Source organism: Rattus norvegicus, chromosome 14, assembly GCF_036323735.1.
Source record: "Rattus norvegicus strain BN/NHsdMcwi chromosome 14, GRCr8, whole genome shotgun sequence".
Lineage (NCBI taxonomy): Eukaryota > Metazoa > Chordata > Mammalia > Rodentia > Muridae > Rattus > Rattus norvegicus.
In genome coordinates, this window is record NC_086032.1 from 84731231 (window position 1) to 84743444 (window position 12214).

The window sequence follows — 12214 nt, forward strand, 5'->3', positions numbered from 1 at the left end:
AAGCCTCCCTCTCTAGTGGGATTACCCAGGATAAAGCTGCGTCTAGATAGAGCTGGTTTCTACTGTCTAAATAGTAAAAATTCAGAAAAATATTTTCAGAATGATTTCTCACTAAGCAACTCCAGTCTTTCTTTCCAGTAGCATATGGGCTAGAAAATCAATTTACCCCATATCACTGTACTTGTTTGACACATTTTTAAAAAGATAAACAAAGGAGTTAAGATATTGATCACCAGCTTTTGGAGATGTGCTTTCATTGACTTAAGGGAGAATTACTCAATGGGAATAAAGCAGTAGGTGAGAAGAAATGAAAACGTCTCTAAGTTCGACAAAAACTTCCATTCAAATCAGCATAGCCACTGTGCTCTGAAGTGTGCAAACTTGGCGTTTTCCGTTCAGATCTCTGGAAGGTATAAAGCTGGTTTCAGAGCATACGATTTTATACCATACAAGAGTTTATCATCTGCTAAAAAAACATACTTGATCCAGATTCACGAAAGTCTAGGGAAATAATGAAAGCATAAGTGTAGAGGGGCGAAGGGAAAACAGACAGAGTAAAGCTGAGACCAGGCAGTGCCTAGTGTGCTCGCTTGTAGGAGGACATCATTGTGCGGCAAGGCGGGTCCAGGATAAGGCGTAGCCTATCATTGGATGAGAAGGAAGGGTAGGCGGGGAAAAGTCTAGGAAGGATGGAGTCGACCGAGGAGGATGGTTCAGATTTAGGTGAACTAGATCGATTTTAACTTGTCTAGGTGGGCGATTTGTATCCTTTTCAATTGGCAATGAATTTATTGTGTGGGTGAATTGTGGGTTGAGAATTCAACAAGTAAATCTAATTGGTAAATTACATGTTTCTGGAACTTTGATTCCACCAGGCTAAAGAGGACAGTGTGTGAGAGAAATGGCTGAGAGGCAGTTAGAGCATGCGGATCTGGTTCTGTTGCCAGCCAGCGCAGAGTGAGAACGAGCAGGGACTGCAGAACGAGATGTGTGTGTGTGTGTGTGTGTGTGTGTCTGTGTGTCTGTGTGTGTGTGTGTGTGTGTGTGATGGTAACTATAAAAAATACTCAGTAGTAAACAAAATTAAACAAAGCAAAATTAAAGCAAAATTTTTTTAAATGTATTTTTTACTTTATGAATATTTTGCCTGTGTGTGTGTGTGTGTGTGTGTGTGTGTGTGTGTGTGTGTGTGTGTGTGACATGTGTGAGGTGCCCTCGTGGGACAGAAGAGAGTGTTGGATCCCCTGAGCCTACAGCTATAAACTTTGTGAGTCTAAGACCCCTACAAGAGCAGTAACCGCTCTTCACCCCCGTGTCCCCTGCCCAGCCCTGCCCAAATCACACTAAATCACGTTGTAGAAATAGGCGGCAAGTGACAAAAACAGTGACATAACAGTAACATTCACCCTTACCTCAAACTTTCATCAAAGGTTGAAGAAATAACCAAAAAGCAGCCGGGTGTGGAATCAGAGGAACCAGAGGAACCAGAGAACCTGTGTCTTACGGTCGCTGAGTTTAATGACAACCAGTTGGTTTCCAAAAGGAACGGTGGAAAGACTGGGGAGCTATTTCCTGCTGAAGAGAAAGATGAGCTTCCCAAGTAAGGCTGTAGACATAGTCAGTCGTCCTGCTCCCAACACTGATCCTAATGTGGGATAATAAACGATAGACTTCTGCTAGGACTATTCAAATGTCTGCATGGTTATCAGAAGGGCATAAGTAAGTTGATATCTGTTAATCCAAGCAAACTGATAAATACTTTCTTTAAAAAGAACAAGAGTTGATTACGCAAGGTGATGGTCCCCCTGGTACACTCTTGTTTAAGGACCTGACTGAGTAAGGTAATTGTGGGTAATTGAGTAGAGTGTATCGACATTTGCTTTGTTGTCATTCTTTGAAGCTGAAGTCTTCATTTCTAGAGCTGGGTTCCTCTGGGACAGGAAAACATGAAAACACGGAGAAGACATTAAGGGCATTTATTACATATTACATACAATAGGTAAATAGTCAATATGTAATGTGAACACATAAATATGTAGTCAGTAGGTTTTCCCCACATTCTCCTCCATGTGGTACAGCCCTGAAAGACTGTAAGTACACTATCTCACGGTTCTAGCATAAGTACCCATACATGCTATATGGACATGTAAAATGTTTACATATTTAATATACATATTGATTTAAACATTTGACTAGTAATATTTTTTAAATGCTTTACTTTGGTCAGTTCTTATCATCTAAATTTACAGGTATGTGAGTTTTGAATTGCTCTGGCATTTAGTAGTCCCTATTCTCTGTATTAACCCCTTTCCTCAGGGAAATCCAACATGGTAGGCATGAATCATTATTCTTTGGCTGGTACTTATGGTGGTTTCAATTATGGCAAACTGGATTGAATAAAATCCAAAGTTTATTTGCATTTTATTGACATCAAAGGCCATCGAGATGGCTTACTAGATTAAGGTGTTTCCCAGGCAGGCCTGATGACCAAGGTTCAGTCCTGAAGCCCACATTAAGGTGGAGAGTGGACCCCAATGCCATGAATTTGCTCCTGTGACCTTCACACACTCATGGTACACACACACACACATGCATGTGTATGTCTCATACACATAATATATTAGTAATGATATTACAAATACTTAAAATTAAATATATTTTGTCTTATGTGCATGCATGTATGTATGGCTGCCATGTGTGTGCCAGGCCCATGGGAACCAGAAGAGGGAGCTGGAGTTACAGATGCTTGTGAGCCGTCGTGTGGGTGCTTGGGAATCAAGCTTTGGTCCTATGCAAAAGAAACAAGTAGTCTTACCTGCTCAACCATATCTCCTATGAGTGTCCTCATAACCAGTTTCCCCCAATTTTTGCCCGATGAGCTGTTTTGTTTTGTTGGATCTCGTCTTTTACAGATACTCTGCACATGCTCAGACTCAACTCTTGATCCGCAAACTCAGTCTTATATCTGCCTCGTTTAGGATGAACCTGACCTCCCCTTCCTTGCCTGGTACTTACAGTGGTTTACACCTAGTAGTAGATGCAGATGGAGACGAGCCGAAAGGTGAGCAGACTGCTGTTTAACCTTTAGCCGGATGTACCAGACAACGTTGCTATTTGTGAATTTTTCAAAGGAGTGTTCCTGACTCGTGGATAAAGGAAGCGAAGTCCAGTGAGAAGGAAGCATGGGGCCCCCCGGAGCCTGTGGTCACACCAGTATTTGAGGAGTCCCCTCCAGAAGCTGCTGGTCTGCTGCCGCTGAAGGATGGCCACCTTCTCACTAAAATGGATCCGGTTGAAAGAAGGTAAAAACGGTGACCTCTTTGCTTCCTGTGAAGGAATGCTAACAGGGATTACTTTCTCTGAAACAAAGTGGAGAGGAGTCATCTGTGTTCCAAACAAGGAGCCCCCTGCCAGCGCCACCAGCGGATGGTGATGCAGGCACCTCAGTGGCCGTCAGTGAAACCTGACAGTGCGCAGGGCAGACCAGTCCTTGGAGATTTTTCCCTCAGGAAATCAATATTAAAATGGGTAGCAACCAGTTAAGTATGTGAAATTTAAGAGCATTTCTTTTTTCTTTTTCTTTCTTTCTTTTTTTTTCTTTTTTTTTTCTTTTTTTTTGAGGATGGATATAAGCCAGTGTCAGAGAAACTGGGTCCAACTGAAATGTTTGTGTGACAGAGTGTTTGAAATTTTGATATATTATACCAGGCTAATAGTAAACTGACATTTGAGCTTGTATGCACACAGAGAGGTAGGCACATACACACAGACACACACACACACACACACACACACACACACACAGAGAGAGAGAGAGAGAGAGAGAGAGAGAGAGGAGTTTGTTCATACTAAAAATGTATCAGAAATGGAAAGCTACTATATTTGCCAGTTGGAATGATGACCTAGAACTAAGCTATGAGTTTATCAAGATGACTCAGTAGTTATAAGTGATTACAAGCGACTGTTCATGTAAGGGACCCAAATTGATTCCCAGAACCCACACAGGCACCTTACAGCAGCCTGTAACTCCAGCTCTAGGGCATCAGATGCCTTCCTCTGACCTCTTGGATGTATGAGCACGTGTGCGCACACACACACATTCACACACACATTCACACACACACACCACACACATACATTCACACACACACACAAATTCATGCACACAAACACATTCACACACACACAGATACACACACACCACACACACAAATTCACGCACACATACACATTCACACACACACCACACACACACACCACACACACATTCACACACACACACACCACACACATACATTCACACACACACACAAATTCATGCACACAAACACATTCACACACACACAGATACACATACACACCACACACACACACAAATTCACGCACACATACACATTCACACACACACCACACACACATTCACACACACCACACACACACGCACACACACACAATTTTAAAATCAAATGTTAAAAATGAGGATTAATACGTAGCTTGTAAAGTTATAAAATAATACAGAGTACTAGGACATTGAGGCACACTAAGAACTTCATCATCCTCTGTGTGTTTTAAGAATCACCATGAGCGGCTCTGGCTGTGTAGGCTGCCCTTGAATGTGAGGGCTCACACGTTCTGGAGATGAGCAGGGTTTTCCCAGTCTGCAGTAGCTAAGTAAACTGCTAACCGTGGCACAGATTACTATAGAGGAATAATAACATCACCGTGTATGAAACGGTCTTCCATACATACAGCAATACCAAAAGCAACTGGCCCTGTGCCCGAGCTCCATCCCATTGGACATCCCAAGCCACTCGGGCTGGCCTTGAAATCACTCCGTAGGGCGGGCAGGCTTAGAACCTGTGACCTTCGCACCGACTCCTGCACAGCGCACTTGCCTGTGTGATGCCCCACAGAGCTCAGCCTTTTGTTTAGCTGCAAAACTCTGAAGTCGCTGTTTGTAATTTTACCAAGATGATATACAAACAGATTCGTTTGCTGTTGTATCATCTTGTGACACGTATTGTTTTCACAGAGTGTTGTACAATGTGTATGATTAACCCGGCATGGCCCAACCCCAGAAGTTCAGGTTTGCTTCGGAGTTAGCTGGCTCGCTGTGTGTGCTCGCAACAGCTCTCCCTTCCTTTGCCTCCCCTCTTCCTAGTCTCCTGTCACACAGACTGTGAGGGTGAGAATGGCTGTGATACCCAGAGTGCTTAGAGGAATGTGCGCCCCTGTGTAGTGGATACACACAGCCACTGCGGCTATGAGGGGTTTCTCTGAGATGTGGCTCCGTAGAGGAGAGCATTGGCTCTTCCTGCAAGAGGGCCTGGGTTTGAGTATGAGCTCTGAGGGCACCAGACACATGTGGAGATAAATATGCAGGCAAAACACTCATGCGCTTTAAAGAAATAAGCAAATATTTTAAAGGGAGGGGATTTCAGAGGGGGACTTAAGTAATTTTTTCTAAATGAGTTTTAGCATAATTCTGATTTTTGTCTTTTCACCACAATAAGAATAAAACCTTATGGTAAAATGATAGCTTTTTTCCTTTGGTTCTACTGGAAAACTTTGATCTAAATATGATTCTTCATTACAATATTAGTACTGTTCTAGTTTCATTTCTGTTGCTAGGCTATAATACCCAGGCAACAAGCAACTTAGGGGATTTTTTTTTTGTCAAAATTCCAGGCTACAGCCCATTACTGTAGGGCTGTCACAGTGGTAGGAGCTTGCGAAAGATGATCCCATCACATCTGTAGTCAAGTATAGTCAAGAGCATAGCGAAAGATGGGGGGGGGGGAGTAAGGGGAGAGAGAGGAGAGAGTGAGGAGAGAGTGAGGAGAGAGAGAGAGAGAGAGAGAGAGAGAGAGAGAGAGAGAGAGAGAGAGTGTATATGTATGTTCAGGACCCACTGCATAGGGAATAGTGCCACCCACAATGGGCTGAGTCTTCCCACATCATTTAATGCATAATCAAGACTGTATGCTGTGAACATGATCTCAGGCCAACCCGATCTAGAAATCCCTCATTGAAATTCTCTTCTCAGGTTCTTGGTTGGGTCAAGTTGATAATAAGAATTAACTACTACAAGTACTATTACTCTTTGTCCATTACATTTAACTTCTGTTTATAGTTGGATACCACTTTACAGGGAACAATCGTACTTTAAATTAGATAGCATGGACCTGTGAAGTAAATTACAGATGTAGAGATTTATAGAGCAGGACACTGTGTTTTGTATACTTGACATTTGCCTGAAAAGATTTTATTTTTTTAAAGGCTGACAAAGAGAGACGCTAAAGAAAAGAACAAGGTACTGTAAATGAGTAATGAGAACGGAGTTTGATTGGTTGTAGGAGTGAAGCAGAGCCCAGGGAGCCTGGGCCACAGGCCGAGTGACGTCTCACCGGGAGACTCTAGAGCTGCCACAGCTGCCACCAGCATCACCCTAGCCCTACAGCAAGGATGTGAACCTGCAGCCTCCACTGCCCATCCCCGGTACTGCCCAACCCAAGCCTGGCACCGTGCGTGGGTATCGGGTGGGGAGTCTGGCCTACGAGTCCTCACACGAGTAGCATCTGTCTTACAAATACAGTGGTGGCAAGAAAGGTTTTGGAAACAGCACTGTTTTGTTATGAGAAAACAAGGGATTCGTCCGGAAGAATGACAAAGGACAGTGTCCTCGTGTGCCAGGCAGTCACGGCTCCCTAAAGCGATGGACACCAGTGTCCGATGCTGAGGCAAGACAGGGAAGACAGTGAATACATAGCAGGTCTCACCCGTGTTAGACATGTCCGTGTCCCGGGCTCCTTCATTCACCCACAAAATTAGTAGGCCATGAGCAGGAGGTGGGGGAGTGGATATGAGGGGTTGAAGAGTCTTCCCCAAAGTCAGATGAACAAGGCTCATAAAGGCCCAAAGTCAGGCAAGGCATTGAAGGTTTCCGGTTTCCGTGTCTAGTGACCCTGTGGGCTTCCACGATAGTATCCCAGCCCGCCGTACGGGAATTAATGATAAACGGGTGCTGAGAACCACCAGGGTTCGGGAGAACAAGCTAAACAGCGAGGCCAAGTGTGCAGCTCGGCTGTAGGTAGCCCCACCACAAAACCCATTCTGTCAGAACTTCAATTCCCAACCCTGATGCCCAGAGACCCACAAGCCAGGGATGGCCAAGAGTCAAAAACTCAGCTGATAGGCTAGGTAAAGGTAGGCAGGCTTGCCCTCTCCTCTGACATCGCCGTTTCAATCTAACAATGACAACAGGACAGGAACTGAGACCCCAGTGGCAGCAAAGGAAAGCATCTGACACGGGGTCGCCAGAGCCTGCCTTTCGCCCGTTACCCAGATGACTAGAAATAACTTCCCCTATACACTGTCAGGTTTCGGTCATTTATACTAACTCCTAACTTGTAGTAAATACTTAAGTCAGCTGGACATCGTGGTAAACTTCTTCAGTCCCAGCTCTCCTGAGGCAGAGGCAGGAGGATTTTTGTGAGTTTGAGGCCAGCCTGGTTTACAAAGCTAATTCTAGGACAGCCAGGGCTACACAGAGAAACTCTGGCTCCAAAAGCCAAAATAAAAAGAGTATTTAAGTTGGCATTTTTTCTTTTTTAAGTAACTCTCCGGGGCTGGTGAGGTGGCTTGGTAAGTGAGAGGTTTGCCAGAAGCCAGGTGACTGTGTTAGATCCCGGGACGCATGCAAAGGGGTCAGGAGAGACCACAGCTTGGCACTTCACTCTTACATACAATACTAAATATTTTTAATTAAAAAATAACTGCAAGCAAATGTTTATGTCAGTCAGCCATAAATAAAAAGGATCAAGACATTACGATATTTTGTCAAACACTATATGATGTGTCAATCGAAATATATTGCAGAAGTAACATAAAAAGACTTGTAAAAGAGTATGTTTTGAAAAAGAAATTAAGAAACGAGAGACATAAGGGATAGGTGTAGGTGGCACACACTTTTAATCCCAGAGGCGAGCAGATGGTTATGAGTTCGAGGCCAATGTGGTCTCCTAGCAAGTTCTAGGCCAGCTACGGCTACACAATGAAACCTTGTCTCAAAATTAATTAATAAACTGGAGATGCTGACCAGAGGACCATTTGACATGATCAGTTTTATCTAGAATTCTGCACATTTCTATTTACACATTTAAGTTTCAAACTACCCTTCTGCACATTTCTACTACATGCTATATAAATTTGGAGGACGTTTTGAAACAGTGTTATTTTACAGACAGAAACTCAAGTTAATGAAACGGAAGAAGGCAGCCATGGATGTGAGCCTTGTGCGACAGCCTCAGGCCGGGGTGAGTTGCCCAGCCCTTGCCATGCATGAGTCCATCGCCGCCAAGCGAAGCACCTTGGAAGGGAGTGTGCAAGGGGGTCTGCGTGAGCAGGAGGCCTCTGCTGTATGTGGGCCCTAGGTTTGTGTCCCGCAGGTTCTGAGCCCACAAGAGATGCCCTCCTTACCATACTAGACAGAGAACCACTTCAAACTCCCAGCCAAAGAGCTTTTGCGGACTCCTGCCGTGCCCTGTGTGAGAGGCACCTAAGGCGCAGTTCATCTTGCCTTAGAACTTTACCTCCTCAAACCTTGATCCACTCTGTCACTAGAACGATCTGTTTTCAGATTTCCCCTGGGTATCACTTCCCACTGCTAAACACTTGCCCTCCCTGGCTCCTCTAGCTTTTCATGGGTCTCTCTTCTGTCCACTACCCCTTTGACAAGTGTTGTTATTGTAACAGAACCTTGTGTTTTCGATTAACTCCGCTGAGGTTTTCTTGACCAAAATAAATTACACATATGTAAAATGTGCCACGTGCCTAGGTGTCTGCATGTTTAAACACACATTTCCCACCATGTCAACATGGGTATCAATGAATCTTCCCTTCACAGATGTTTCCTCAGTTGTCTTAGTCCCCTACTAAGAAGCTACCAGTTCATTCTGCAAAGTACTTGTATTGTCCCCACTCGCGTCACCACTGCATGAGAGTTACAAGGGCCAGTGCCTCTGTGTTTTTACATAGTAGTATCACCGGCCCTTTTCATGTCTACCGTTCTAGTAAGTGGCTATTATGTCTTTCAAAAACCAATATTTTTCATAATTCTTTAGAACTTCATATGATGTATTTTGGTCGTGTGACCCACCCTTCCCAAGCTCCTCCCATAACCATCCTCCCTTCATTTCCCTCCAGCTTTGAGTCCTCCCCCTACCTCACAGAGTCCAGAGCCTTGCTCTATTAGTCTGAGGGGTGGGGCCTGCCCTGGCATGCGGACAACATTACCAGGATCCCATCGTTACAGAAAACCGACTCTTCTGTCCCCACTGCTATCAAATGCCGGCCACTCCTCAGCAAGTAGTGGGCTTGGATGCTCGCCGCCTCCTCTCCTCATACTGGGATTTTTTTTCTGCCTTGAACTTGTCTAGATCTGTATCAACCACCATGACTTCATATGTGCAACCTCCCTGCCACATCTGGGAAATGGTGCTGCCTTGATGTTATCAACAACCTCTGCCCCTTAGAATTTTTCCAACCCCTCTTCCTCAAAGCTCATGAGCCTTGGGGGAGGGGCGTGACATGTGGGTCCCATTTGGGGCTGAGTATTCCACGGTGCCTTGTTCTCTACCCGTTGGCTATTTGAGAGTCTGTACCCATCACCATCTACTGCGAGGAGAAGCTTCTTTGGCGGGAGCTGAGAGATCTGATTTCTGTGTATACTGGGACGTCATTACTAGTCATTTTAAAGCTGTCCACTTAGCAGAATAATACTATCTACTTCTTCCCTAGGGCCTATGGCCCATGTAGCCATGGGTTCTCCGCCCCTTTAACGGTGCCAGGTATGGATCCCATCTTATGCTACGGGCCTTACATCCAATCAGAACGTGGTTGGCTAACCCTATGGCATTCGTGGCTCTGTTTCAACAGTGGGCATGTCTCGTCAGGCACTAGCCTGTCTGCAGGTTGCACGGTTCACTGGGCGAAGCCGATGGCCATTTCTCTCCTCCAGCAGCATACACAGCACCTTGTAGCAGAATGAAGGCTAGCCAGTCGGGTGGCGGGGGTTGGGGGGAGGCTGCTGCGTGAGTACTAGCTTCATTTTTCCCGTGTTCTGTTACTCAAGTCTGTGTGTCTTCAATAGTAGTAGAGTCTCACTGTCAAGCTCTGGGGGTAACCAAGAGTATTGGCAATAGAGTGTAAAGTGATCCATTGGCCATCAACTCAAAAAGGCAATCCGGTCCTCATACTGGGTTTTGTTTTTTAACACATTATCAAGCTTCTTTCTATATTTATTTTCTATTTGTATGGTGTGTGTGCATGTGTGTGTGCTTGATGCAGTTCTGGGGATTAAATATAGGCCCCTGTGCATGCCAGGTGCAGGAAGGACCACTGAGCTGTACCTCCAGCTCTCTGGTTATTTTATTATTTAGAGTCTTGGTCAGTTCCTCCACTGACCTTGAACTCCCATTGTGGCTCAGGAATGAAATGGCTTTGGGATTAGGGACCTATGTTTCCAGGTATTGAGTTTCCTTTTCTGTCACTGTGGTAATCCATGCAAATGAAAGTAACGTGGGTTTGTTTTGTTGTGAGGTCCTCCTAAATCCACATAAGTCAACCACCGGGTCAACGAAGAGGATGAAAGTGCATTGTAATCAGCTGCCACTGATCGATCAGAGCCACAGAACGGACTTGGGAACTGGACTGTGGCCACCAAGAGAAAGGGCACAGCATGTTTAAAGGATGGCCACAGAGTGGGGCGGGACGTGGGCTGGAGCATTGTCCAATCATATTTTGACATAAGGGTTTGATCAAGGGAGTTTTCACCAATCAGGATAGGAGCAGAGTCCTGGGCCTGGGGACATGAACGTGTTTGACACTGCCAGCAAGATGGAGTTGTCCCTGAGTGACACTTAGTTCCTTATAATAGATGCTGTTCAGCTTTTCGGAAGTCCCCAGCTCCTCGAGTGCCTGGAACCTTGAATTTAATTTCTCCCCATGATTAAATGGAATCTGAGAACGAAATGGTAGTGCTCAGGATATGTTTCTTTTGACCGTTCCCAAGGATTCCAGCTTGCACTTCTAGGTCACAGTACGACATTAGACAAGTCAGGGCAAGGTACTTGTTGTTCATGGAAGAACAACGTTGCTGGCTCTCCCACTGGATCATGCTCAGCCAGCTTTTCTTGTACAGCCTATGATGGCAGACCCATAGGCTATGCCTTCCTGCATAGATTAGCAATCAAGGCAACGCCCCACAGAACGCTCACAGGCCAAGCTGATTGCTCGGCTGACGTTTTCCCTCCCAGGAGACTTTAAGCTGTATAAAAGAATAGAAACTGACCACACATTAGTCCAGAGTTGTTTGGGTACTTTTGCCAACATTTATTAAATTTTAACCATTAAATTCCAATTTGATTCCTTTATTGTCGTGGAACATATTTCTTGTCGCTTAAGTTGTTCTGTCTCAGGCCTATAGATTGGAGTAGTTTGTACCCACCCACAGGTGGGACTGTTTGGGAAGGATCGGGGGTGTGGCCTTGTAGAAGGCGTGTCACTGGGGATGAGCTCTGAGGTTTAGAAAGATTGATGCTGTCCCTTTCCTGGTGTGTGTCTTTCACTCTGCTCCTTGGTTGTCTCAAGATGTCAGCTCTCAGCTACTGTTCCAGCACCACGCTGCCCGCCTCCTGTGGTGCTTATCACCATGATGGCCATGGACTCTCTTCCTCCAAAAGTAAGCACCATTAAAGTTTGTTTTATAAGTGGCCTTGATCGTGGTATTTTATCACAGGGATAGAAAAGTCACTAAGACAGATACATTTAAGTTACACTGAACAGCTCGACCCTTCCTTCCTGTTCCTCTGACAGCCTCCAGTTCTCCCCAGTGTTAGGCTCCACCTTTTCCTGACCCAGTGTTTCTCAGCCTTCCTAAAACCATGACGCTTTAATACAGTTCCTCATGTCGAAGTGATCCCCAAAACCATAAAATCATTTTTGTTGCCACTTCATAGCTGTAAATTTGCTCCTGCTATGAATTGTAATGTAAATATCTGATATGACCCCTTTGCAAGGGGGTTGTAACCCACAAGTTGACAACTACTGTCCTAACCCATTATAACCTGGCTTACGGTTATCTGGCCAGTCTGCAGGGGATGGACACTTTCCACCATTTTGTGAGCCCTGTTCCAATGTCCCAGTTCTCTGGGGG

General features: G+C 45.0%; 1 protein-coding gene across 10 annotated transcripts in view; it reads left to right on the top strand.

Moving 5' to 3' along the window:
* Ankrd36 (ankyrin repeat domain 36) overlaps positions 1–12214 on the top strand; it is a 116764-nt gene that overhangs the window by 65560 nt on the left and 38990 nt on the right. For 6 of the 10 annotated variants that reach the window (XM_008770392.4, XM_039092849.2, NM_001419749.1 and 3 more), the window contains 4 exons: positions 1431–1600; positions 3132–3302; positions 6280–6313; positions 8243–8315. In XM_008770392.4, coding sequence (XP_008768614.1) covers positions 1431–1600; positions 3132–3302; positions 6280–6313; positions 8243–8315 — 448 coding nt within the window. Of the gene's footprint in view, positions 1–1430; positions 1601–2912; positions 3062–3131; positions 3303–6279; positions 6314–6356; positions 6499–8242; positions 8822–12214 lie in introns of those variants that run through there. The other 4 variants (XR_005493389.2, XM_063273222.1, XM_063273221.1 and 1 more) reach the window with 4 other exon arrangements.